At 43.0% G+C, this 27,668-nt stretch overlaps 1 protein-coding gene across 6 annotated transcripts in view; it reads left to right on the forward strand.

Annotated features, from left to right (window-relative positions):
- Window positions 1-27,668, forward strand: part of lama2 (laminin, alpha 2) — a 98,594-nt gene that overhangs the window by 64,134 nt on the left and 6,792 nt on the right. For 4 of the 6 annotated variants that reach the window (XM_029140389.3, XM_055506142.1, XM_055506145.1 and 1 more), the window contains 34 exons: window positions 32-217; window positions 354-472; window positions 820-937; window positions 2,488-2,640; window positions 4,760-4,884; window positions 4,961-5,047; window positions 5,137-5,330; window positions 7,497-7,639; window positions 7,967-8,065; window positions 9,408-9,519; window positions 11,845-12,007; window positions 13,903-13,981; window positions 14,078-14,209; window positions 15,124-15,240; window positions 15,338-15,501; window positions 15,734-15,872; window positions 16,576-16,678; window positions 16,935-17,051; window positions 17,617-17,799; window positions 18,767-18,921; window positions 19,018-19,161; window positions 20,539-20,672; window positions 21,273-21,432; window positions 21,517-21,641; window positions 21,752-21,914; window positions 21,989-22,133; window positions 22,216-22,354; window positions 22,760-22,771; window positions 23,348-23,468; window positions 24,469-24,624; window positions 24,701-24,754; window positions 26,601-26,752; window positions 26,881-27,057; window positions 27,310-27,499. In XM_029140389.3, coding sequence (XP_028996222.1) covers window positions 32-217; window positions 354-472; window positions 820-937; window positions 2,488-2,640; window positions 4,760-4,884; window positions 4,961-5,047; window positions 5,137-5,330; window positions 7,497-7,639; window positions 7,967-8,065; window positions 9,408-9,519; window positions 11,845-12,007; window positions 13,903-13,981; window positions 14,078-14,209; window positions 15,124-15,240; window positions 15,338-15,501; window positions 15,734-15,872; window positions 16,576-16,678; window positions 16,935-17,051; window positions 17,617-17,799; window positions 18,767-18,921; window positions 19,018-19,161; window positions 20,539-20,672; window positions 21,273-21,432; window positions 21,517-21,641; window positions 21,752-21,914; window positions 21,989-22,133; window positions 22,216-22,354; window positions 22,760-22,771; window positions 23,348-23,468; window positions 24,469-24,624; window positions 24,701-24,754; window positions 26,601-26,752; window positions 26,881-27,057; window positions 27,310-27,499 — 4,560 coding nt within the window. The remainder of the gene's footprint in view (window positions 1-31; window positions 218-353; window positions 473-819; window positions 938-2,487; window positions 2,641-4,759; window positions 4,885-4,960; window positions 5,048-5,136; window positions 5,331-7,496; window positions 7,640-7,966; window positions 8,066-9,407; window positions 9,520-11,844; window positions 12,008-13,902; window positions 13,982-14,077; window positions 14,210-15,123; window positions 15,241-15,337; window positions 15,502-15,733; window positions 15,873-16,575; window positions 16,679-16,934; window positions 17,052-17,616; window positions 17,800-18,766; window positions 18,922-19,017; window positions 19,162-20,538; window positions 20,673-21,272; window positions 21,433-21,516; window positions 21,642-21,751; window positions 21,915-21,988; window positions 22,134-22,215; window positions 22,355-22,759; window positions 22,772-23,347; window positions 23,469-24,468; window positions 24,625-24,700; window positions 24,755-26,600; window positions 26,753-26,880; window positions 27,058-27,309; window positions 27,500-27,668) is intronic. The other 2 variants (XM_055506144.1, XM_055506141.1) reach the window with 2 other exon arrangements.

Below are 27,668 nucleotides of genomic sequence, written 5' to 3' on the forward strand. Positions count from 1 at the left end.
ATTTGATGTCCTAAATTATGTCCTTCCTTAGATCACCGCATACGGTGGGCAGTTGAAATATGCTGTGTATTACGAGGCCAGAGATGAAGTTGGTCCTTCCTCCTATGAGCCTCAGGTTATCATTAAGGGCGGTCCTAACCACAACATCCTGATCACACGCCACATAACAGGACTCCAGATTGGTCAGCTCACGCGCCATGAGATCGACATGACAGAGGTTCGAGGATGAAAATCTTATTTAAATGTTAAGCTTTGAGTCTGTTACTTTCCAATTAGGCCCAAATAGAATTTATTTCATTTTAATATTCTGCAGAAGTATTATTGGTTTATTTGAACTGCGTGTGTGTGTGCAGCATTTGTGGAAATATGCAGATGGCAGGTCTATGACTCGAGAGGACTTCATGGACGTTTTGTTCTATGTGGACTACATCCTAATTAAGGCAGCACACGGCAACCTAATGAGACACAGCCGGTACACACACACACACACACACACACACACACACACACACACACACACACACACACACACACACACACACACACACACTCCATGCAGCTTCACACAAGCTTGTCCTTAATAAATGTGCAATTTGATATCAGGTGAAATTATAATCTTTGGGGAAACCTCCCTCTCATTTTTGTCTCAAAGGGTAATAAAGAAAATTGGGTTCACTAAAGACATTTTCAGCCGCTAAAACACTGTAATCTGTTGCAGATAATCAGCACAGTTTTATCCGGGTAAACGTAAATGAATATACATGTATTTATGACATAATCCACCAAGTACCGTACCTGATGGATTTGTTTCCTCTCCAGTATTTCAGAGATCATTCTCACAGTGGCTGAGGAAGGACGTCCGACCCGAGAGAGTGAGAAAGCTCATCAGATCGAGAAGTGTGACTGTCCAGTCGGATACTCCGGCTTTTCTTGTGAGGTGGGTCCCACACTTGTTGTAGTCGTCAGGTGAAGGGTGTGTGTTAAGGAGTTGTAACAGCTGTTGAATGCCAACACTTTTACCCAGAAGATAAAATTTCACTTATCACATCAGCCTGGGCTCACAGAACCATCGATGCCCTGCCTGCAACTGTAATGAAGGTTTGTTTGTAGACTGGAAAACACGATTCACAGTACAGCCAGTCAATGCGAGTGAGCTCAGTAAAGCAATTTCTTTAGTGTGGCAGCAAAAAGCCAACTGCAATATAGCAAATAGAATATCATAACACATTGCAAAGTAAATAAAAAGTGCTGTGGAGCGACAATATTGTCACAAATGAAAGCGTGTTTATTGACAGAAGTTCAAAAACCAGGTTTTGGATTAAACATGACAAACATTAATTACGGCTGAATTTTGGCTCTGTCTTCTGGTCCTCAAAGGAGTGAGTGCTCTTTGTCTGCAGCCTCCTCCTGACAGGATGCGAACATGGAGGTCACACAGCCGGCTTCTAACGCTTGCTCACATTTACATTCCGCTCTGCATCTTAAGCCTCTGCGATGCCTTTCAGACTCTCCTGTGTTTTATTCTTTACTTATTTATTTCTGCTTTGCCAGGATTAAACCTCGCTGAGCGTGTCCTCCGCTCGCTTGCGAATTTTGTCAAAGCAATTGACTTTGAGCTACGTCCAGCTCCTTCTGTTAAGCCACAGAGCGCATATAGCGGTGACTCAATCTTTAGTTTAATGAGGATTTTCTAGAGGCTGCTTATGATACACGGAGGCAACCGCTCTGGCAACTCTGCTGAGCGGCGACACCTGAGAGCTCGGTAGGTGCTACTGTCTCAATCTCAAAGGACACGGGTTGCCGGCAAATTTGTAACAATATTTTTCAACCTCTGTTTCACTTTGGAGCCTTTATGATGGGACCCCATGTTTATATTTTGCCTAAAACAATGCAGCTCCAGTTCACGTTCAAAGAGCGCAGTGGAAGCCAAATAGGGTGCGGTACCTAAACGTGAAATGTTGAGGTCGCGGAGGCCTCGCTGACAGATGGCTGCTCTATTTGTAGCTGCCGTCGTTGTTAATAAAGTATTTTTAAACGGGCGTTTACCGCAAGCAGAGGGAACAGATGGCTCTTTAAATGGACTCCATTAATTATTACTGAGCAGGAAAGGGAGGAAAGGAGAGTTACCTCGCTCGCCTGTGTGCATGTGTGTGTTTATGGTGAGTGTGTGACAATGTGTGTGCTTAAAAGTTAGTGAAGGGAATAACTCTTAATTGTGTGGATGTGCGAGAAAGAGAGTGGTCAACAGTTGCCTACAGAAATACAAATTAGGAATAATTATGTGTCTCCTTGTGGATAGTAGCTCAAACAGTGTGTTTGTTCCACTATGATGCATTCTGTGTGGGTTGGGAATGTTGGGAATTTTGAAGAAATCCTACAGTATCAAAACCAGGTCTCGCAAAGAACTGTCAATTTTCATCCTTTTCTACAGATTTTCCTTCCTCTGTCTTGCTTCGCCCTCATCTCTGTGTGTGACTCTTTGTGCAGGAGTGTGCTGCAGGGTTCTACCGCCTCCGTGCCGGCTCCCTGGCACCGGCCCCGGCGTCCAGAGTGCCCACCGCTGCCGGCATGGGCAGCTGCGTTCAGTGCCAGTGCAGTGGGCACTCGTCCACCTGCGATCCAGAGACGTCCATCTGCCAGGTAAATGAGCGTGTCTTCATTGTTCAGGCCATTTCAGTCCTCGCAACTTTAAAGGCTTTAAGTGTGAGTTTGGGTTTAAGGGTTGGGGGGGGCTTGGATGCGATGGTCCAGGTTAGTGACTGTCCTCAGATGCATAGAAAGATATTGTCATTGTGTGTGTAGACCATATGCCAGGAAGCTAATGAAGTTGAGATGAGAGCGGGGAAAACATGTGGGCATGTGTTGGAAAAGGTGTCAGGTACCTTAATTAGCCCTGCAATAATTAATGACTCTGGGCTCATTCATATTTTGTCATTTCCTCTCTGAATCTGGCCCAAAGCAAGAAGGGAAACTTAGCTCCCAACAAAGAGAGGCCTCCTTGGCAGCACGCTGTCCCTGCCGGGTCGCTCAGGAGATGAATGAGCACAAGTTGTCTAATAATCTAATCCGTTCATTGTTAAGCAATTACTCATGTACCTCCCATAAATATTTAGATATCCCACTCCCACATTGATTTACAGTTACTGTTGGCTTTAATCAGCTGTCTCTACTTATAAACTGTCGTTACGCTTCAGCAGTTGTGCCGACGTTTTGTTGTTCTGTTCTAATTGTTCTTATTGTGTTTCTGTAATGCTACCTCATCACCACTTTTATCTACTCTCCCTTCTCCTTCCTTATATTGCGTCCCCTCCCTCCAATTCCGTAATCGTTTGACTTGCTTGTTCTGTTTTTATCTCCTCCGTTCTCTCCCCACTTGTCCACAATTATGTTTTTGCTCTGTCTCCTTTAAACTCCTGCCTTTCTTTGTCTTTCTACATCCAGTTGTCTGCTTCCTTTTTCCCACCTCTCTCTCCCCCTCCACGGTTTGATTTCTGCCTTTTGTCTGCCTCCCAGCCATTCTTCCCTCGCCTATTTCCATCTTGCGCTCCATAACAGCATCATTAGCATTTTCTAACCGAGCGGGCTAAATTGAAAATGCTAAACGAGTTTGTTTCTGTGGTAATTAGTGGTAACGAGGAACACAGGAAGTTAATGGAAATGACTTGCCTCGTTAAGAGGCAACTTCCTGTTGCACTGATTGAAGTCGCAATTTTCAACAAACAAGACGAACACATAAGACAGCACCCCGGGGATGAGAGGCAGGGGAGTTGTATGTTTGTGCTGTTGTACAGTATGTAATATACCGGAGCACGCAGGAGCTTAGATTGTGTGTGTACAGTATGATTGAGTGTGCCATTAACGTGCTGAATGGTTTTGTGTACATATTGTGCAGTGTTGTGGGAAATGTACAGCATGTTTTCAGAAACATTGTTTTACATTGTATTAATCAGTACAAGTATAAATGTGTTTTGCATCTGTGTATGTGAGATCACACCTGTCACCAATCAACTAGTGGGATCATGTCACTATGCTAAAGTGAGACTGAGCCCAAAATGCCTCTAGAGATTGAAGCTGTGGTCTCTAAATCAATAAATGGTTTGCAACTTTCTGTATAGAAAAGAAACCTCTGATGCCCAGACAGCTCCCGACACCTGACTTTGTTTGTCTGCGTCCGCTGATGATGCTTGTGAAATAAAAAACTACATCTCATGGTTCCAGACTTTGGAAAGTTTTAAACAGAATTGATCTTTCTGTCAGCACGTTGTCCGGCGTTTCACTAACGGTGTCTGTATTGATTGTATTTACAGGCAGTGCCGCTCTCTATTTATCTATTTATACTCTTTATCTGCGGTCAATGGAAATCAACTAATCAAGCTTCCAAAAAGCAAGCTAGTAATGAAGGAATGGATTATGGTCTCTCCTGTCATCTTTTGAAAACACTCATCTCCTCCAGTGTTTGATTAAATTTGAAATTTGCTATAATGTGATATATAGTATTTTTTTCAAACATTCAGATGAAAGTGTGGCTTAACTCTAATTTAATTTGAAGATTAGCTTTTTTTTTCAAAAGGAGAAGCTCTGTGAATAAGAAGCTTGATCTTTTTTTCCTCAACAGTAGAGTTGTCTGCATTATATTCACAATTAAGTTCTATATTTAAAACTAGGCATTAGTCAAGTGTGTGTGTGTGTGTGTGTGTGTGTGTGTGTGTGTGTGTGTGTGTGTGTGCGTGTGCGTGTGTGTATGCATGTGTGTGTGTAGAAATGTCAGGACAACACAGAAGGCGATCGCTGTGAACGCTGTGCTCCTGGGTTCTATGGAGTGGTGCGAGGTTCCCCTGACGACTGCAAACCCTGCGCCTGCCCCCTCACCAACCCAAAGAACAAGTAACCTTTCTCTCTCTGCTTGCTCTGCATCACCTCTTCATCATGTTGTTTTCTTTAATGGAGTGCCAATGTCCAGTTTCAGTCCTACCTGTGTGGCCGAGGGATTTGATGACTACCGATGCACAGCCTGTCCTGAGGGATATGAGGGCAAATATTGTGAGAGGTCAGACGCGCACTAAATGAGAATCACACACCTACAGCGTGTATTAAAACCTGTACTGACCAGCAACAATTCATAATCCCGCTGTCCAGGTGTGCCACCGGTTACCATGGTAACCCACGGACGCCAGGAGGCCACTGCGAGGAGTGTAAGTGTTCCTCGTGGGGGGCGTTGCCAGGACCGTGTGACCCTGTTACCGGCCAATGCAGCTGCAGGGCCGGGGCGCTTGGGAGGTCGTGCGAGCAGTGCATGGACAGGCATGTGTGTGGACCCACTGGGATCATCTGTAAGACTAATACACCGCTTTTACTAGTGTTGTTCTCCTTTCACTTGCTCTATTGTGACTTCTTTTGCTGATTCTTCATTCAAGGTGTTTGCCGGCTCAAAAGGCTGGAATAGCATTCAGCTGGGAAGCAATTGAAGGGCAGCTGGAATAAACCGGCTTTACTCTAAGGCCTTGAAGCTTAGCACTAATTGAAAGGGATTTTGGTCAATTGTTCTACAACCTCACTAAGACTTGGATGCTAGCACAAAACTAGCCCAGCATTGCTGAACGCTACACACATCCTCTGTGACCCGCCATCCAGCATAGGCACCTGATGTTGTGATGTTTGATTTATTTTGGCAATGAAATGTAAATGAGCAGTGAGAACCCTCTCCTCCGGTTGCCATGGGAGACGGGGAATGGTGGCAGAAGTCAGATTCAAGTCATTTACAAAATAATTTCAATGTCATTTGCAGCCAATTTAAACTTAATATGACCATAATGGCCGGACCAATTTGCTGCCATTATCATGTCTAGAGGTAAGTGTATGTGTGCAAGCGAGAATATAGAAGAAAAGGTTGTAAGACACAGGCTGATGTGAAATTGCTGCTGTCAGGTCAGAGAGGAAAATTGCTTGCTCAGGTCTTTATGTGTTCAGACACAAAGCGTTTGTTCATAAATTGACAGTCCAAGTGTCACAGTGCACCCTGACACCAAACCGGTCGCCTCCACAGCCAGACGATAATCACAAGTCCTGGTTTAAAATGAATGGCGTGAACGCCGCTGTTCACTTGTTGAAAAGTGGCTGCACTCTGCGTTCTGCCTGGGCTCTGTCCTTCCTGGCATTTTATCAGACAAACCAAGCGCCTTGGGAGGCGACAGCCTTGAAGGATGAAAACGAAGGTGGTCCTCTGACTCACTGCAAAACAGAAGTGTAGCTAGATTTTACTGCTTATGGGTCGTATTTTTGAATACATGTCTTATACTGTATATTATGAGCCATGCAGATTTGTCAGTAATGAGAGCTCAGGAGCTTCCATTAAGTTTAAGGTAAGCCTAGATGCATTGGATCAAACCCTGATAGAAAACAGGCACAGTGTTAAAAGGACTTCTTTGATTGCTATAGTTGAACCAGACTTTTATCAGTCTGTCTAAGGAGCATGTGTGTTACTGCACATCGGCATGTCCGTGTGTGTTTGCAGTGTGAAGCATGAGGTTTCTGAGCTCAAACACAGCCGGTCCTTTCAATCTGTCGTGCAGCCTTTAGTTTCTGTGAACCGTGTGTACTTTCAAGTCAGACCTGATGTTGCTAATGATGCATCATTAGACAGAAATGCACATTATTATATTATGAGCCGCATTTTAGTTCTCTCACTGCAGCTGCTTGATCTCACTTATGTCTCACCTTCAAGACGTTTGCAGCATTTAACGTTTAAGGTTTTTACCTAAAGCTACTAGCTCAGTACATCAATAGACATACATGTACACAGTGATGTGTATTGAGTTTTTTTTAATCTAACATAAGCAAATATCAGCAGAGTGAAGTATTGCCACTCTAGAGATTCTTGTGTTTTCAAAAGCAAAAGCAAAGCTGTTGTCTCACTGTGTCAACAAATCATCATCTTTTTACTGGTTTTGAGTAGACAGACATTTAATCTTGGATCTATTCTACATCTACTGCGTGTGTCTGTGAGCTTGTGATTCTGTAACAATGTTTGATGTTGTCAGCTTGATGGAGTAGAAACTGTTTTTATTTAATTTAATTCATCTTTGATTTCCCTTGTCAGAAAATTTAATTTCTGCAATAAATCAGCCCTGGGCTATGAAACGGAAAAAGGAATTCACATACAAGCAGAAACGGGAAGTGTCTGACTTAATATCCTGGTGTGTTCGTAGCCTGCAGTGTGTGCTTATAATGGGTGCTTTTGCCTCTTTGTGCTAAATTTCATGCATCAGCAGGCCTGTCTTTCTGATGCTGGAGTCACTTAAACACAAAAACACAAGCAGTCACCCTGAACACACAATGATTACGTACAAATAATACAAACATATTCAGTCAAAGCTCCACTTCAACAGCCCACATGTAAAGACAAAACCCCTCGCACTGTCTGATCCAGCAGTTCCTTCACGCTGTGCGTGTCCTCATTCCACCCTGGCTGATGTGTGGCTTTGTGTTAATGGGTGTAGCTTGTGATGACGAGTGCTCGGGCCTGTTGATCAGCGACATGGACCGTCTGTATCGCATCATCACTGAAGTCACTCTGACCACCCCCCTCCCGCCACCTTACAAGCTGCTGTACCGCTTTGAGAACATGACCGAGGAACTAAAGGTAAATGATTTTAAATATATAGTTATAAATATTGCTAATGAGAGAATTTCTGGTTATAGCAAATGGGTATGAATGTGTTCACCAGATTCTGATTCGGACTCACCATAGTGACACAGACATGATCACAGTATATTGTGTTTACGGGATATGTTTACAGATGTGATGCGTGTTCCTCTGTCCTTGCCTCGCGTCCTCGCTTGCTTTTGCTCTTTTTCTTAGCTTCGGCTCCACAGCCCCGAGCCAGGCAGTTCAAAAGTTTAGCCTTGGGCCAAGATGTCTCGGGCATTTTCTCTGTAATTCCTTCATCTCTCTGTTTCTCTCCTGCAGCACATGTTGTCGCCTCAGAGAGCTCCAGAGAGATTACTGCAGCTGGCCGACTCCAACCTCGGATCACTTGTCGTTGAGATGGACCAGCTACACAGCAGGGTACAGACAGTTTTATTTTTCTTGTGCTTGCGTTTAGCCTCCGTCGCCGTCACTGTTTTGGTTTTGTATTTTCACTCATTATCCTCCTTTCATCCTCTGCCTGTCTCCAACACGGATGGAACAAACATGGGCCCTGCTCGGCACTGACGTAGATTCAGGCAGCACTTCTATGCAAAGAGCGGCAAAGACACAGGTCTAGTCGGTTGTGTGAAAAGCAGCATTCGAACCAGGCCTGGAACGTGCTGTTTGGCAGCTGAGTAACTGCCACAGGGAATTTTAAAAGCTACTAAACGCCTTAGTAAAAACCAGAGTGCTGGATGTAGTGTTCTGGGACCGGTGTTAGGGAGATTTTGAAACATAAAGTAACAGGTTTTAGAGTTATCCTGCCAAAAATGTAATAAGTAGTGTAACTCCATCGATCAGGCAAACCATTATGAGCACTGACAGGTGAATAACAGCGATTATCTCTTCATCGTGGCACCTGTTAGCAGGCGGGCTATACTAGGCCGCTAGTGAACAGTTAGTTCAGAACTTTGATGTGTTCAGGCTCAGGAAAGGGTGGAAGTCTGACGAGGGCCACATTCTGATGGCCAGACGTCTGGGTCAGAACATCTCCACCCCATCACAGCGCACCTTCTGGTTCTGGTGGAGTCCTGCAAATGCAGACGCAGTGCTTTGGTTTACACTGAATTATTAATGCTCCACGAAACATTAAATAATTAGTCTATCCTTCATTTTCCGTTGGACTTCACAGTTTTGTCTCCAGGAAGATTTGAGTGGCGCAGGAAAACACTTCTCCAGTGGAGAAAAATACCGCTCACATCCGCGCTGTCAGGCTGCAGCCTTTTAAGGAACGGGGCCTTGACATTTGTTGACAGCGATGCTATCACCCACACCCCATCACACGCATGCTCGCTCACACAAACACACCCGGTAAAATGATATAGCATGGTCCTGTCAAATCACAACTGTAATTACCTGTTCCTCCTCCGGTGTGTATGTGTGTGTTAAATTGAGTGTATTAGGATGTGGTTTTATATCTGTCAAGGAATGATCCATCTCTTACAATGCGGTTGTGTGTGCCAGCACATCTGTGCTAATGTGAGGTTTTTATACCAGTAATTCCTCCATTGTTTTTTGGGATGCAGAAGGTAAACCAACTGAAAGCACTACACACGCAATCCAGTAATATCGACCGAGTGCACGTCTGTGTGCTCTACCGCCATCATCGCCTGTCATCCTTTTACATCCAACATCTCACCCCTGCATCCCTTTGTCAGGCTGAAGTCGATACGCTCAATCATTCAGTGCTTGTTTATTATTTCATGGTTTGCGCATGCAGGCCACCAAGGTGTCTGCTGATGGAGAGCAGGTTGAAGATGATGCCGACAGGATTCATAAGCGAGCCGATGACCTGGAGCAGTTCATCAGGGACACGCTGCTGGGAGCTAAAGGTAGCGGAAACAAACACCACCTCTTCACCATTAACTGCCTCCAACCTGCGCCTGGAATTTCAGGATTTCTCCCTGATTCGCTCTGTCATTACTGTACATTGCACTGTATTATTGTATATAATATTAAATGTTAGGAAACCCTGTGGGGAATTTTTACAGCAGAGAAGCAACGGATTTAAAGAATATTAAAAAAGTGAAAATAAGTTAATGATAATAATAGTGATGCATACAGGTAATATAAAGATATTTCGTCCTTATAGTTTTCTATGAACAGGATGTTTCATCAAAGTGAGACAATTCTGCAACTGCTTTCATCCCCTTTGTTAGCTCAATAATAGGAACTCGAGCACAATGGCTGGTGGCCAGATGCCGCTGTTTGGTGCCAGCTGGTGGTGCAAAATGTTGCGTGAACTATATAAGAAGGATCTCAGGAGGCGGCAACATCACAGGCCGTAGTGATAAAGAGTCACCCACCGAGTTAATAGTGTGCACTGACTCACTTTGTCTGATTCTGTGCAGCTGCTAGTTAGCAAGTCGCTGTCGAATGGCGACGCACGGACAAATTAGTGTTTGGAAGGTTTGTCAGGTACAGGGGACGGATCGTTTTTACACGTGTACACACATGTAAGTGGATAAAGAGGAAACTTGAGGAACTCAGTGTATCCAGGGAGGAAATCTAACAAAATTAACATTTGCTAAAATGTTGCAATTTTTGCAGCGATATTGAAATCTCCACAACAAAAGAGGACCTTGAGTGGAAATAGTTCTGTCAGTGCCTTTGGTCTGGGTGCTGTATTTCATGTCTGTGTACCTGTCCACCATTTTAATAGTATTGAGGACGTTCAACAACCATTTTAAAAGGCGTAAGACCATTTTGTTTAAGTAGCGAAAACAGGAGAAGTGACTTTAATCTTGATTGCACATGTTCTGTAGTGTGTTCGCCTTTATAGTTAATCAGTTCTTTTGTATTGCAGTTATGTCTACACTAATTTTTGCAGCTTAAAAAACAGTATATTAAAATATGCTATAATTTAAACTGTAGATCACATTTTTTATGGCTGCTGGAAGTAAATGACAGGAACCAAACAACACATGGCTGGTGATGATGAAACTGTCCTCACCTTGTTGGTGCTCGTCCCTGGCCCTTTGCCTAGTGTGTGTGTGTGTGTGTGTGCGTGCGTGCGTGTGTGCGTGTGAAGGGAGAGTGTGTTGTGGCTCATTGGATGACTGAGAGTAGCAATTACAGACTTAATTAGTGGCTATCAAAGACACACACGCATACACAAACACTGACGCAGATGTGCACACGATCATACAACTGTGCACGCACACAGACACACATGCACTCACACATAATGAGGCAAGAAAATACTGTACACACTTTCGTCAGCGTGAGCCAGTGTTTACTACATACCATAATATGATTCCGTCCACGTTTTAAGTGTTTAATTGGCTTTTAAATCCCACTATGTAATTATATGGTTTTGACACACACGCTCACACAATCGCAGCCGCTCACAAACTTGCACTCGCACACAGACACCTGCCTTGTGTGCACAAACACACACGCGCTACAGCTGTTCATTAGCATGATGGCTTTAGTTTGGTCTTGGCTCTAATCACAGCAGGTTTACATTTTAAATGAGACAAAATGCTGCATTGCCCCCCCAAAAATCAAAAAACATGTACATTTCAAACTGGCATGACACACAAACACACAGCACGTTATGGAAACGTACAACACACAAACTCCTGTTCTCCTCATGCACAGAAAGACGCCGACACACTCCTCATTAGGCTCCAGCAGTTTGCATAGTATTTAAATGAGCCCTGCAGTGTTTTAGTGCAGTTTCATCATCGATTGGTTGGAGACTTCAGTGCCTTTAATTTGATAAAAGCAGGGCAAACATGAAGTCTGCCAAATCCACTGGCTTTGAATTGGCGTTCAAACAGAATGTGTGTGTGCTCCCCATGCCTGACTCCCAGCATGCGTCTCTGTGTAAATGAGTGAAGATCAAATGATGTGATGTTTGTCTGTCGTTGTCTGAGCCCTGTAGTGGTACAGTCCTAATTCTCCTGTATCGTCTGTTTAGCTTAGCTGTAAATAGTGTTTATGTTTGTCTCAGTGATTCCTTGTCTGGTTTGTAGGCGAGTATGACCCCACGCTCTTCTTTTGCTTCCGTTACTTACAAGTTACTCAGCTACAGTAAATGGTGCTGTTTTTAGGATTTGTATCAATGCTAATAGCTTGTTTGACATAATAAGGCCTTGTACAAGTGCAACTGAATGTGAGCATCCAACGTGCTCGCCTCTCTGCCCGTCCAGACCTCCAGCTGAAGGCTGAGGAGCTGAACCGGACCCTCTCCCGGGGAGACGGAACCCCGGAGAAGAGCCTGAAAGAGATGAAGGAGGACATCCAGGCCATGCTAGCAGAGATGAGGAGGCGACAGCTAGGAGGGAAGAAGGGCATCGCGGAGGAGGAGATGGCGTATGCAGACACTCGAACACGCACACACACTGCACACGACACTCCCACATAGCAACACAAAAACACTGGTTTGGGCCTGAAAATAAGGACAATGTTTTTTAGATTAGATTTTATTTATAGGGATAATGAAGGTGAAGTATTGTGGTGGATTTGAGTGGATGCCTATACAAACTTACAGTTCTTTCAGTTGGAGTAATTGATCTTCATATCATATCAAGATTAATGCAGCTCTGTTGCTTCAACGGTTGTAAAAAAACAGATGTTGGCCAAACAGCACAACATTGCAGAATGGTGGATGCTGAGGAAAAGGGGATTTTGGTTGAGTCATGCAAAACCATTCCTGTTTTTTTTTTCTTTGTTTTCTCAATTTATTTTTGTTGACACTAGACATTAGGCGTAAACATCTTTCACTGAGCAGACATCTGACTGCTACATATCCTAAAGCCACGACATTCTGCTGATGTTTCAGTGCTGCTCTCATTCTCTCTCAAGGCTTTTGATGGAATTAGTAATCTACTCTCTTCATCCCTCCTTTTTCCCTCTTTCCCTGTCTGTCTCTTTCAGCAGTAAATGTTGACGAGGTCGATGAGTTAATTAAAAGTATTGCCGCAGGGGCAGAAAAAGAGATGGATATAAAGATACAAAGAACGTAGAGAGGAAGGGAGAGTCACGGAGGGAGAGGAGAACAGATGGACAGAGCTGTAGCCGGAGAGAGTCTGAGGAAGAAGGACAGACAAAGGGAAAGAGCCACTGCCATGAGTGACTGTCTGTCCTGTGGTTGAGGATTTGACTGAAGCCTGAGGAACAATGTCAACCAAAGCAAGAAATAAACAGACAAATGTTATAGTGATGCTTCAGCAGAAGTTTGAGTTTATGTCTTCATATTTTATATGTTTTGTCTGAGAGTTTCCATTGATGGCTTTGCTGTTGTTGTGCTGCCATGTGCTGTACTGTAGCTGTTGGTTTTTTACTGGCTTATAGTCTGTCATCTTTTCTTACTATCCCCTGTAGGGTTCATTAGAGTCTAATCAAATTCAGGCATTACCTTCCATATAACTCCAGACCTGTGAATTTTTCCTCTGAGTGATGTCACCTAGAGGATGCTAGGTTCTTGTAATCACGTAATTAATGCTGAAGGTGAAAATAAGTCTCATTAATTAATACTGTGGTAAACATATGGTTATTAAAATGTGTTTTAAAAAATTCTTCCAAAGTCAGAAGGCTTTCCAAAAGCTCCGCTCAAAGTGAAGTTGTATAAAAGATTTGGAATGAACCAAAGGCTGCATTTGCTGGTCTTGATGAGCAGATCAGATAAACCGAGCATTGATTATTCAGACGCTCCCTGGCACGGGGTACTCTTACAGTCTCAGTTAGCATCGCATGTGGTTATTTCGCCGCTTCAAAAGTCAGAAATATTGATATTTTGTTTTGAAAGGCTGAGGCAGGGGAGAAAAATGCCATGAGAGGGGAGAGGAGTGCCTGTTTAATTGGGGACACGTTTTCAGATGGTCCCTCCTGGAACGCTTTCATAGCGGTGCACTCCCTCGTATGCGGAGTGATACGTGACGATTATACACAACTGGCCCAGTCCTGATACAAGTCGGTCCAGTTTAAATGTTGGTTCAGCTCATCATTAACATCTGTAATTTCATTCCACAGTTTTATTATTAAATTACGTGTATGGAGATTTTTTTATTTGGATTTCATCCAACACAGTTTACATAAATATTCTGACTTTCACCCATGTTTTTTCCCTCTTGGCACTGGACAGCACACTCAGATAACTGTATTATCATGTTTTTTTTTTTTGTGGCAACTGGACTTTTAGAACATGACTTGACCTGTGTGTCAGTAAATGTTAGTAATGCAAACATGCTCTCTGGCTTGTCTTCCAGCCTCGCAGAGGAGTTGTATCAGAAGGTCAAGAGGATGTTCGGCGATCCTCATCAGGCCACAGAAGACCTGAAATCCGAGGTTACTGCAGTCTTCGGAGATTTACATTTTCTGAGTTTTAGCTAGTGACAATAACTTAAGGTAAGTCACCTAATGCTGCTCCATCTTCTTGCCTAGATAAAAGGCAAGCTCTCCGACCATGAAGGGAAACTCCGGGAGGCCGAGGACCTGCTTCACTCTGCACAGGGAAAGACGAGACAGGCTGCTTCACTCACAGAACAAAACCAGGCCAACCTCACAGCCCTGGAGGTACAGACACACACAAATCACTACATACAGTACATTAGTATATACGTCAGATTGAGCTTGAACATCTGATTTTATATTTCTATCCTAAAGAAAGACAAGAATAGATGCAGTTGGTACAGATAGTAGTTTTTTATGTCCGCGTCAAACACCAGCTTTTATGTATCTTGATTATAGGCTGTATTACTTTGGCTTCACTTATTAAATATTTGGGTTCAATCTCCTAAAATGAAAACTTCTCCCCAAATCCCAATCTTGCCTTTTGTTCATCTCAGAAGTTATTTTGCTCCTTGCTTCATTTTTCATGTGATTAATCATGAAGGAAACCTCAGAGGGCAATGCCTTGCAGATCAAAAGCCCAAGTATTTATTGAGAAAATCATTATACATCTCCTAGAGGAAGTATTCTGATGATGTGCACATACAGTTTACTCTCTATCAGTCTTTCTCTTAATATCAACCCTGCAGTGTTTTTCTTTATAAAAAGAAGCTGTAAACAAAGTGCATCAAACACTTTATTCAGTGACATTAATAATGATTCATGCAAGTGCTTTTATTACTTTCAGTATCTGGATCAACGTTTCAGCATAAAAAGGTTTTTAGAATTATTCTGTACATAATATGAATAATTGTTTTTTATGATTTATCGGTTTCTAAAAAACAGATATGTAATTTACTGTTCAATCCTGCATCACACAAATGTGTATTTATTTTAATACATTAGTTATTTTTAACCAGCTGTATGAATTATTACTGATTGGTTTTAAAAATTATGTTAATTCTCTCTGTTACATTGCACTGAGGTTTCTATTTTTGTTGGTTCAGTGTTAAAACCTTTTATAGGCTGACAGAAATATTAATATTAAATTGTAAGCTTTTTTTTTGTTTTTTAAATAAATCAACACTCTGTTTTTACAGAGGAAGCACTCTGCAGTCAGTGGGGTGAAACAGGAAGCACAGAAAGTCCTTGGAGAGGCAGAGGATCTACTGGATGAAGCCAACCAGCTTTCAGACAACATCAACAAAGAGATAGAGGTACGACTCTCCGGCTGAATATTGTGTAGGAACAGGTATCGCTCTGTGTTCAACACTGAGGGGAGTGAACAGAGCCTCTGCTTCTCTTTACCTGCAGGACTTGCAGGAGATGGAAAGAGAGCTGGATCCTCTTCACGACCAGCTGGACGATAGAGTCAGTCACCTCACCAGTGGTCTGAGTAACGGCAGACTGGCTAATCACGTGCTCAACGCAAAAGAACATGCTAAGCAGCTGAACGAGTCTGCTGCCATCCTGGATGGGTAGACATAAACACATCACCAGCATTTACCCTGTATACAGTATTATCATCTGGGTTAGAGGTCAGAGTATGTTGCACTTCTGAAGTCTGTAAAAGTACAAACTAAAGTTCAATTTAAAGATTCGATGGAAAATGTCTCTCAGGAGTTTTTTGTTGTTTTCACTACTTATTCATGTGTATGTACTGTACTGTAATATGTCAAATGTCTTTGTTTGTCCTCTTGTTCCTCACAGTATTTTGGCTGAAGCTAAAAATCTGTCTTTCAATGCAACGGCTGCCTTCAAGGCCTACACGAACATAAAGGCCAACATTGATGCAGCAGAGAAAGAAGCAAAGGCAGCAAGACAGACGGCAAATGAGGCTCTGGCGCTGGTAAAGCGACACGTAGTCCACTGTATACATACAGTACACCTGTTGAGTCAATATAAAATCAATCAGCATCTTTAATTTACATTATAAAATATACTATATAAAAACGCACCTATTTTAGTTTGATGTCTGAACTCGTGAATGAGTTCATAATACTCATGTACCTTTGTAATATTTGTGATACAGTTTATTCACATTCACACCATAAACATGAAGTAGTAGGATTCTGCACGTATCCAGTCCAAGGATGTGTTTTCTTGTACGGTAATGTGAGCTTGTGCTTTCCATTAGTCATAGCTGAGAGATCAAAGCATTTTCGTGAACATTTTTTCCAGTGTGTCTTTTTCATTATCGTGACCCCGCACCTGAAATTCCTCGATTGCTTCCCTTTTTCTTCTTTGTATTTCTTAATTCAATAATTCCTTCCTACTTGATTTTTTTCACCCTGCTCAGTTTGTTGCTGTTGTCTGGATTTCCATCCTTTTTATTTTATTCCCCCCCTTTGCTTTTTAGCCTATCGTCGTTTCTCATCTGTCTTTCAGTTTTCGCTCTTGGCCAGTTTATTCTGCTCTCTGCTAATATGTTACCGTTTTCCTTTCAACTCTTTTATGTATCACAGATCCTATTTTTAATCCCTGTGTGGGATATAAATTTCCCTGCAAGCAAAGTATGTGAAGCCGTGCTCTCTGCGTATTTGTGTTTGTAGGCTTTAGGCCCAGAAGTCCCAGTAAAGGAAGCAGCTCGAGTTGCACTGCAAAAAAGCCACAGTTTGTTGAATGAAGCTAATCAACTGCACAAGGATGTCAAAGGTACTGTGTATGAATGTGTGTGTTATTGTATGTACATCATTCTGTATTTAGAACGTGTGATGTATTGTGTGCAATAAACAGAAGCTGACAGTCATCATAGATTCACTATAAACTAGCGCTGGAATTCAGTGTCGGTCTTCATTGGTCCCTCTATAGCTCAGTCACTCTCACCCATTAGGGAAGTGATTTTATTAGTAGGCAGCCTTGGCTTCAAATCAAACCCTCATCATCATTTACTTTGTGTGTTTGTGTGTAGCGAATGCAGATAATGTGGCCGGGCTCAAGGGCAGAGTTAAAGCTGCGAGAGACAAAACCAAAGACCTGCTCAAAGCTGTCAATGGAACCATAGCAACGCTCCACACCATCCCCAACGGTATGGCTGCACAAACGCACCGTGTTTATGAGCGAGTGCCTGTGTGTGCGCGTGGGAGAGAGGTACAGAGAGTGGATCGATATCCGTGTGTGGATAGAGGTCAGTTCCTCTGGTAAACTCGACTTGACACATGTCAATACTCACAGATACACACAAGTGCACCGCAGCGATAGCGAGGCTGCTGAGCCGAGGTGATGCACATGGTTGCGTTTTGATCAACATGCAAAAACAAGTTAAGTCTAGATGCTACAGTACAAAATGTAAATGGATGAGACCCAGAGGTTAACGCATGTACAGTAACATTTCTCTTCAAATCCTTGTGAGTGAGCTCGGAATAACACGGTAATTATACCATCTCGTGGCAGGTCAGGAGGCTGAAGACTCAAACACTCAGATCTTCACAAACTTTGCACAACCTGAATCATAATCATTTACTGTATGTGGTTACGGGTGTCATCGGAGTGATGGCTTCTTAGTTTAACCCATAACATTTAGTAATAGACTACTGCAGTGAATTAATGAGACAAGGCCTGTGTAGCTTTAAGTGTTGTTTTCCTCCTGACAGACACTGCAGCTAAGCTAGCAGCCACCAAGGCTGTGGCAGCAGACGCTAACGCCACAGCGTTGGACGTCCTCGAGCGCCTCAGGGATCTGAACCTGCGGATCCACGGCCTGAAGAGGAACTACAGCGAGCTGGAGGATAATGTGAATGCAGCCAATCAGATGATCCAGGACCCAGAGAAAAACAGTAAAGTGCTTTATTTTTATGAGTCGACTCATCGAACAAGATCCGAATAACCAGATAAGAATCTGTTAATGAACCTGTTTAAAATACACAATTATAAAAAAAGAAATAACCATGGACAGCATTTATATGCCAGCGTTCCACAGTGTGTGACTAGCATGGTCTCATTTTTACTTACATACACCCACAGTCATAATTATTGAATACTTTAGCACCACAATCTGAAAATAAAACCTTTAAACCATAATTTTTAAATTATGATTGCTGCAACCCTGATTTTGTTTCTCTCTCTCCTTTTTTAAATCCCCACAGCCATCAGTATGTATATTTCACTTACCTCAATACATACGTATTCTTTACCAGTGGTGCACCAATACACTGATGTGATGTTGAGAGCAGTGTTAATTAGCCACCATGGACCCTTACAAGCAAAGACTGTGCCTTCATCATTCCCTTCATTCATGACTGGAATAAGATTAAACAGATAAAGTTTATAAGTATAATAATTCATAAGACGATCTGATTTTACCAAAAGTATTGGAGCACCACTTTGTTCATTTTCTAATATTTTAGCCCTCTTTAATACAGTAAACAGTCTAATGATGCCTCTGCTGTGCTCTGCTAGAGCATGAGAGCTTTGCACATTGCAAAGCATGGAACTTTCTATTTCTTTCTTTGTCTCCTTCACTTTTTCAGCTTAACACTTTGGAGTATATATTAAATCATTCATGCAGCAAGGTTCTTGTTGATCGCTGATCTGCCTAATTGTTTGGCTCCTTATAGCTTTCTATGTTACAGCTTTTTCTCTACATCTGTCCTCCTCCGAGTAATCAGTGATTTTCTCTGCTGCTGCAATTCCGTCATCCTTTCCACATGCTAGCTCACCACTCTTCAGCTGTGCTACAGTGTTTCTAATAAATCCTGGTACTGGTCTGTATCACTGCTGTACCTTGTCTTTCCCCCCTCTTAGTTCATGCTGCAGGAGCTAAGGTGAAAGACCTGGAGGATGAAGCCGACAGGCTGCTGGAGAAGCTGCAGCCAATCAAGCAGCTGCAGGACAACTTGAGGAGGAACATCTCGCAAATCAAGGAACTGATCAACCAAGCCAGGAAGCAAGCGAACTCCGTAAGCTGTCGCCTCACTGATGCATACTGTACCACAGACCAACAACTTAAAACACGAGATGAGAGGTTGTGATGTTGTGTTTCTGTCACTGTCCAGATCAAAGTGTCTGTGTCGTCGGGTGGAGACTGTCTGCGTAGTTACCGCCCCGATATCAGGAAAGGAAGGTACAACACCATCATCCTTCATGTTAAAACCACCACACCTGATAATCTGCTGTTTTACCTGGGATCAGCCAAATATGTAAGTACGCATTTTCTGTGGCAGTTTGATCATAATCATGTAATGATAACAGATCATGACTCATAAATTAACAGCGCAGAGGAACAGTATGTGTGTTTTCTCACGCGTCCAAACTCATCCAAGAGCGTAATGCAGTGTTGTACAGTCTATTAATATTTGTTATGTCTAATAAATCTTTGTTGTTCTAGAAAATATGTGTAAACAAATGTGTTTCTGTGGCCGTGGTATTATTGCTGATAGAATGAGAAAATCCAGTTGGGAGTCTGTAATTTCTTAAATGTTTCATATTAGAGCATTAATCATATTTAATAGAATGCTGAGATGCTGCGTTTCTGCATCATTTATCAAACTGCATTCAAACATGTGCGCACACACACACACCCTCTGGTTTATGTGCGCAGTAGGTAGAGCACACACACACACGTGCACACACACACACACACACACATAGACAGCAGGCATACAGCTCACATTCTCCCAGAGTGATTTGTCCAACCTAAGAATAATTAATACTTCTTGACACATACTCTGTAACACCTTAAAACACAGAACGCTGCTTTTTAAGGTACCACTGATGGACCCAATGTGTGCATATGTGAGGTCTCGTGTCCACGCACGTGTGTTTGCGTGTCTTAACGAGCGGCGGCAATTAACAACAGGTTTATGTTGTTGTCTGCTTTAGCCTGATTTCCCAGGAGAAATCACAGCTTTGCTTAATCTGACTGGGAAGTCTTGAATGTGCATGAATGTGTGTTAGTAATAGAGCGAAGAATTCAGTATGAATAGCGCGCACGCACACACATTTCACTAATAGTGCGTAATGCTAGTTGAATAATAATGATGCTGCCCTGTGATCGGCGCTAATGAATAATCGCTATTACCCTAGAGAGACTAGAGAGATAAGTGTGTACATACGTGTGTGTATGTGGGTCATTTGTGTCATCAAATGTGACTGTCTAATAATCTCTAATAGTGCATAATACTACATGAATAATAATGCTGTGTCACCGTGTGCTTCTGAGGCAACCTATGCTGAAAACTCCCTTAATTCTTTGCTCATGCATAACTAATAAGATCATTAATCAAAATACTATAGAGCAAAGTCCTGTGATGGAGACAGATGGAGAAAATTTGAACCTTCGTACCCTCAGAATAGACCAGAGCTGGTGTGAAACCACTTCAGCATTCACTCCGTTTTATAAATATTCCATAAGGGTCTGTAGGAAGTTTTGGACACACATTAATCATCAACCCTGCCAACATGGGCCATCTTTCATTGCTATTTGACTTGTTGTAATATTTTTGTAGCTACTTGAAAGCTGCCTCTAATACAACAAATGCACAGTATGTTCACCCGCGTGTGACTTTGTTTTTCAGGTGGATTTCTTGGCCTTGGAGATGCGTAAGGGGAAGGTGTCCTTCCTGTGGGATGTGGGCTCAGGCGTGGGCCGCGTTGAATATCCCCATCACACCATCCACGATGGGAACTGGCACAGAATCGAGGCGTCACGGTAGGAAGAGCGTCCACCGCATGGCAACGCTAACGGTTGGTCACAGCCTAAAGAACGGGTCAACCGTCCTCGTTGTAAAGGCAAAAATACGGCAGGGCGTCATTTCTTTCATGTTATAGAAAACCAGCTGTATCACTGGGGAAATCAGGACTTTGGCACTTTATCAGCCTGTGGCACATCATTACATAGACACAGTGTAATCTAGCAGGTACACTTTTTCTCTGTAAAAGCTGAAGTGATGCTTTACACAGACCATCCACCAGACCACCTGCACCAGGCTTTTCCATCGGAGAGATTTCCCAGTGGTGTTTTCCAGTGGGATCGCACAAACTATCAGTCTTAAAAATGTTCCTCCACACAATGCAGAATTGCTGTTCCTGCTTTGGAAACAACACCCAAGGTGGGAGAAAAACCTGATTGTAGCTCAGAGGTTCCACTGCTTCAAACGAATTCTGCATTGTTTCTATAATTTATCTTTAGTGGTGAGAGTTCATAAAAATACTTTTTACCTGCCTTCAGTGTGTCTTTCAGGAAAATACAGAATGTCAATCAAAATAACATCAAACTCCATTGCTCTTTATTTCACGTTTCTGTCCCCAGTAATGGTTTGAATGGCACTATATCAGTATATCCTCTGGAAGGCCCCATGGCTGGTATGATGCCTACTCCAGCCAGCTCCACCTCACCCGCAGCCTTCACCATCCTGGACGTGGACCAGAACGCGTACCTGTTTGTAGGAGGAATAATCGGAACAGTCAAGGTATCGGCCTGTCTCTCTGTTTGCTGTAGGTCCACATCCCGAACCCTTGTTCTCACCGTTTGCTCCCTGTACTGTATGTTTCAGAGGGCTGATGCTGTAAGAGCGACAACATTCACAGGCTGCATGGGGGAGACATTCCTGGATGGGAAGCCTATCGGGCTGTGGAACTACAGAGAGAGACAGGGAGACTGTAAAGGATGTGTGGTCAGGTACAGACCTACTACTGCATCAGAATTAGATTTCTGCTCCCATTTATGTCATGGTTACTGTAGTTCACTGGTGTTTCACACTACACCAACTAACTTTGTTTGCTTTTCAGCCCCCAGCGCTCAGAAGGCGAAGGCACCGTCCAGCTGGATGGTGAAGGCTATGCTGCAGTGGGCAGACCCACCAGGTGGAATCCCAACGTTTCCACCATCACCTTCAAATTCCGCACCTTCTCCTCCGACGCTCTGCTCATGTACCTGGCCACCGCAGATATGGTGAGTGTGCAGGGAAATGTTAAAACTTCCTATGCGCCATCTCGGTCTCTAACAGCATTGATTTGCCCATGTAGAAGGACTTTATGTCCCTGGAGCTGTCAGAGGGCAAAGTCAAGGTGAACTTTGACCTGGGGTCAGGAGTTGGCAGAGCCATATCAGCTAGCCGCCACAACGATGGGCACTGGAAGTCCCTCACCATGTCCCGGAACAAGAAACAAGGTACGGGCTAAGAAAAGAGAACAGAGTCTGGAATTTGAATCTGCCTCCTCTGTTACTCAGGTGTCATGAACTCTTTCTACAGCCACGGTGACCGTTGTGGACGTCGACAGTAGTATTGAGGAGAAGATCGTGGCCACGTCACAAGGTTCTGCTACTGGGCTCAATCTGAAGGAAAATCAGAAAATATACTTTGGAGGCCTGCCCACAATTGGAAACTACAGGTACACACTGTGGAAAATGAACTTAATGACCTCCAGTCAGACTCTTATATTCAAGTTGTAATACGTTCTTTATGCTTGGGATGAGGTTATTAGTTCTTACTGGTTCTACAGTAGTTTAAGGTTCTTGATGACAGCACAGCCTGACTTTATTTGATTCCTTCAATGCACCTGCATTTTGACTCCTCAGTGTTGTAAAATTAGCCTGCTGATGCTATTTTTGGATTTGTAATATGAATAATGGACCTTGTCAGTAAAAATTATTCTTTCACACTTGTTAACGTGTCTTTAAAATATCTTCATAGCGACATGTTGAGTAGAGGAAACGTGAGTGTATAAATGGGTCAGCAGTGGAAGACGTGTTTTTGAAGTGTGCTAACGCTGCAATGTCATGTTTTGTTTCAACAGCATGGCAGCCAGGTACAGTAAAGAAAGAAATAAAGCTCATAATCAGACGTCCTCCACTCAGGTTTACTGCTCTCTGCATGGTGATGGTGCTGTTTAGCCCACAGTGCTTGTTTGTGTCTTGGCCGACCATTGCAGGCTCCTGCTCCTCCACATTGCAACTGGACGTCACTCCATACACCATAATAATCTGAGTTTGACGTTTGCCTTTGAAAATTCAGTTCAATTGACTTTGCTTTACAAGCTGATTTGCCCAAATCAGACTAAATATTTACGGTAGATGTTGTTTCTGTTGTTTTGTATTGTTTTCTTAAACAGTACTAAAATATGTTCAGTTTAAAAAACATGAATATGAGACTTTAGTCTCATAGTTTTATTTAGTTTCCTTTTGATTTTTAATGTGAATACCTTGGACAAACGCCATATTGTGATTATTCATGTTGTTGATTGACAACCGACACTTTGCTTCTAGACACACAATGCAATGGCTTCACTGCTGCAATATGCACTTTATGCTAAATTAAATGTATTAAAATACAAACATGATATTTATATTTGGATTTTAAATGAATTTTTTGCGTTGTCCTGTAGGTCAGAGGTCATACTGAAGCGGTATGCAGGTTGTCTTCGTGACATTGAAGTCTCAAGGACTCCATACAACCTTCTCAGCAGCTCAGATTACACTGGGGTCACTAAAGGATGTAATGTAGAGGTGAGATTGATACAAGGTGCACGTCCCTCATTGAAAGTAAAGGAGTTTTTTTTATGGAGCAGGATTTGCTATGCAAATGAAGCTAAATTGATTCACTTGAAATGTTATTTAAATATCTTTTCCAATATCTCTGCTCCCTTTTAATTTGTATGATTCCAGTAATGTTATTTCAAATTCCAAGAAATGAAAGCTGAAGCTGGGGTTTTGTTTGATATTCATCTTTTGATCAAATATCGCCTTTGTGCATCAAACAAATGAACTGACCTTCCTGCTTCAATGCATTTGCAGGAACCTGTAGAAGCAAAAGGATCCTGTTTTCATTCCTTCTAGCTATTGACTCTTTGCTTTTTATTAGCTTCATTCGGGAAATAAAATGGACTTTCAGCCCAACATAAAACACAACGGGAAAGGTCAGAAGGGCAATGACCAAATAAAACCGTAACTTTTTGTGTTTGTCCGTTCTCTACAAACCATCACTCTTTACAGCGTTAATATGGATCTAAGTACTGCATGTGTGGCTTCGCTTGCTTTTTCTGTCTGCCGTTCGTGAGTCTACAGACATGCTGCCTTGTACCGCTTTGAGTTTTCAAGGCACTCACTGCAATTTGTATGAACATGTGCCATTCGTCCTATAATACATAGTCAAGCTGACAAAACATGAGAAGGCTTTTAAAAAGGCGTAGGACTGAGTATTTGTGGAGTGAAGGTCTTTTCTTTGCTCCTCCTGCTGAGTTTGTTTGTCTCCATGTGTGAGTATTTCTAGTTTGAGTAACGAGAAGTGGGCGGCAGATTTTATGGGTAATGTAAAAACCACACACCTGTGAAAGTTTGAGTGAAACCTTGACTTGATGAAAGCGTCACTCGGAATTTTTAACTTTGATCAACTAAATTCATCTTTTTATTTCTCAGCACTTTTCCTTTTCAAGTTCCTACTTACTTACGCTCTGGAAAACTTGAGAACTAAAATAGCAACTGCGACTAATTAATCTGTGTCTTGCAGAACCTCTACACAGTGAGCTTCTCTAAGCCGGGGTACATGGAGCTGGGAGGCCTGTCTCTGGGGGTGGACACAGAGATCAGCCTGTCGTTCAGCACTCTGGCAGATACAGGGACCATACTGCTGGCAGTGGGCGGCGCTTCAACACACAGCCACACGGTTCGATTTCCCCTATACTGTTCTTTCTTTTTCTTGAGAAGTTCATGCTGTTTATCTAAATGTCTTACAATCACAGGGCCGGAACGCGAACCCTGCCGGCTCCAAGAGGAGACGCAGACAGTCAGGAGAGGTGGGTTTAGCTGGCACCACCCGGGACATAAGTGCATATTAATGAGATTTGCATTTGCTAATTGGATCGTCTTTTATCCAAAACGCACACAAAAGGAAATGTACAGAGGTGCACATTGTGGCTGTTGATGCTTTCTGTGAAGCTGACGATGCATAGACACGCACACAATCACTCTCGATGAGTCCATGAACAATTATGGATGAGATTTAAAGATTTAGATTGTTGGCGTCTGGGACGATTAGATTATCTCACCCCTAAAACCACACATCCTCCTCCTGTACTGATAATTTTACATGTGATTCACCTCCATCAAAGGTAAAATAAGCGTATGAATGAGTTTGTATGAAAGCAAATTAAACATTCTGTACATTGAGTGTGTGAGAGAGAGAGGACAGAGGGTTACGTACAGCTTATCCATCATCAGTGATTGTTGGGCACATAAATCTATTTTTACTAACTGCAGGCAGGGTGTGTGTGCGCGCGTGTGCGTAGAAAGGTTGAGCGAGGTTAAACACACCATCAGCTCAACTTGGCCCTGACTAATGGATGTTTTTGAGAGGGACAGAGATGGAGGGAGAGAGAGAAGGAGGGCGGAGACAAAGGATGAAAGGATAGAAGAGGGAGAGGAGCCAGTTTCTTAGAGGTGAACACTTTTAGAGAATCTCTGATGATATTCTATCCATTATGCTACAGGACTGTGCTGCTATGTGTATTTCTCCTTCACTATTTACATTTACTTCCCATTCAGCCTCCAACTCTTCCTTTCTACATGTGATGTCGGTGTGCGTGCACCTTCACTGTGTGTGTGTGTGTGTGTGTGTGTGTGTGTGTGTGTGTGTGTGTGTGTGTGTGTGTGTGTGTGCGTGAAGCAGCACAGCAAGAGGCATGTTGTAGCTACATCTCAGTTCAATTTGTCCCCGACCTCAAATTGAAATTCCATTTTCAGGTGGTAAATTGTCTCCCACTTCGCCCTCTGGCACAGAGTGAATTAAAATTCAAATTAGCCTGACCCTGCACCGCTGCTCTCTAGCACCTCTCTGTCCGTCTCCCTCGTTCACTCTCCTCCCGTCACTCTCTCACTCGCTGTGTTGCTCTCTGCCCTCTCATCTCTTACCCCTATTATCCTCCCCTCTCTGTTCCTCTCATCTCTTGTTATTCTTTCCTCCCTGCTCTTCACTCCTCTTATTTCCCCCCCAATTTCTCTCCCTCTCGCTCCCTCCATCATCCCCAATTCATTGACACTTTCCCCTTTGCCTTTCTCTGCCCTTTAATCCACACTTTCTCCTCTGTCCTGTGTCATTTGTCCTCCCTTCCTCAGTTTCTCTCCTCATCCTTTTGTTATCCTCCTCCGTGCTTTCTGGCAAATTGAATAAATTGCAACACTTAAATTGATTTTGATCCAAGTTGTCCACAGCGTCTTCTTTTTATATTAATATGCTTATTTTGTTTGCTTTCTGGTCATTTAGTCCACAGTTGGAAGAAGGTGTGAGAAATAGTTTAGTGCCAAACAAATGCCTTCAGGGTCAGGAATAACATGCAGCTCTTAGGTTGTTTTTAAAGCACCACTTAGGAAGCAATTTTTAGATTTCTTATTTGATGATATTAATTCATAGGAAAACTTACTCTGATGCTTTTAGTATAAATTAAGTTTTAAACACCCACATACACTTGGTGTAAGTGGAGTGTTAACAGTGTATTTACTCATGTACTTGCTGCTGTTGGGCGTAGAGCTAGATGCTAAATACAATAATGTTTCACTTATGCATCATCTCCATTTCAAGCCTTGGTTTGTCATTTGGATGTACAGGTTTCCGTAGTTAATGCAGTTTATCTGTGATCCCTGCAGCCCCATCTCTCAGTCATGCTGAACAAAGGCTCTCTGGAGGTCCTTGTGTTTACCGGCAGCCACAATCCCCGACGTGTCACCAGGCGGCCAGAGCAAGGCGCACTGAATGATGGAAGGGAGCACTCGCTGCGCATAGAGAGGCTCGCTGGCAGGTTGGTGTGCGTGTGACTGGATTAGTCCTCAGCCAGACTTCCTGCTTCCTACCTGTGCTACACCCTCCTTTGTAACTATAATCCATTTAGTATTCTCTGTGTGTTTGTCTATTTGCTTCTTCCTCCAGGTCATTTACAGTTCAGGTTGATGAGGAGGCAAAGAGGGAGGCGCCGCTTCCCAACGACCAGCCAATCGGCTTGCAGCGCATCTTCCTCGGTGGTATTCCTGCAGAAGTGGAGCAGGCGACGAACAGAGCCAACGTCCCATTCCAGGGATGTATATGGAACCTCATGATCAACACCGTGTGCGTATGATTCATACATACACAAAGTGTGCATGTGAATGGTGAATACTGCCCGTACAGCTAACCTAGCTTTGTAGCTGCAGTGATAATTAACAAACATACCAGAACTTCAGAGTAAAGGTGTCAGCTACTGTAACGGAAACAATTACGTAAAACTTCATTGCATGTTTGTTCCTTCTTAATCTGGGACAGTTCAACTGCCGCTGTGTCTTCCAGCAGCTTTAAGTCTAATTGCCCGTCTCTCTCTCTCAGTCTCTCAGATTTCTCCCGGCCTGTGTCCTTTGACAACGCTGAGATTGGCCAGTGCCCCAACCTTGCTCCACCCCCGCCCGCACCTGCTCCAACAGACGAAAAGGAGCCCGAGGAGGAAGAGATGGAGCCCAAACCCGTCGGCCCCACTCCGAGTCCCGCTCCGTTCAAACCCCATCGAGAGCCTTCTGCTGTAAGTACTTTAAGTCAACACAGACACATGCAGTGAAGCCACTGAACACACAGCACAATTTATGAACATTACACATGTAAAGAAGACATGTGCATCAATTTACATTAATACACGTAAATACTGCAATCTTATTTTATTCAGATTCTGTGCTGGCACACGTATACGCAGC

Source organism: Betta splendens, chromosome 24 (assembly GCF_900634795.4).
Source record: "Betta splendens chromosome 24, fBetSpl5.4, whole genome shotgun sequence".
Lineage (NCBI taxonomy): Eukaryota > Metazoa > Chordata > Actinopteri > Anabantiformes > Osphronemidae > Betta > Betta splendens.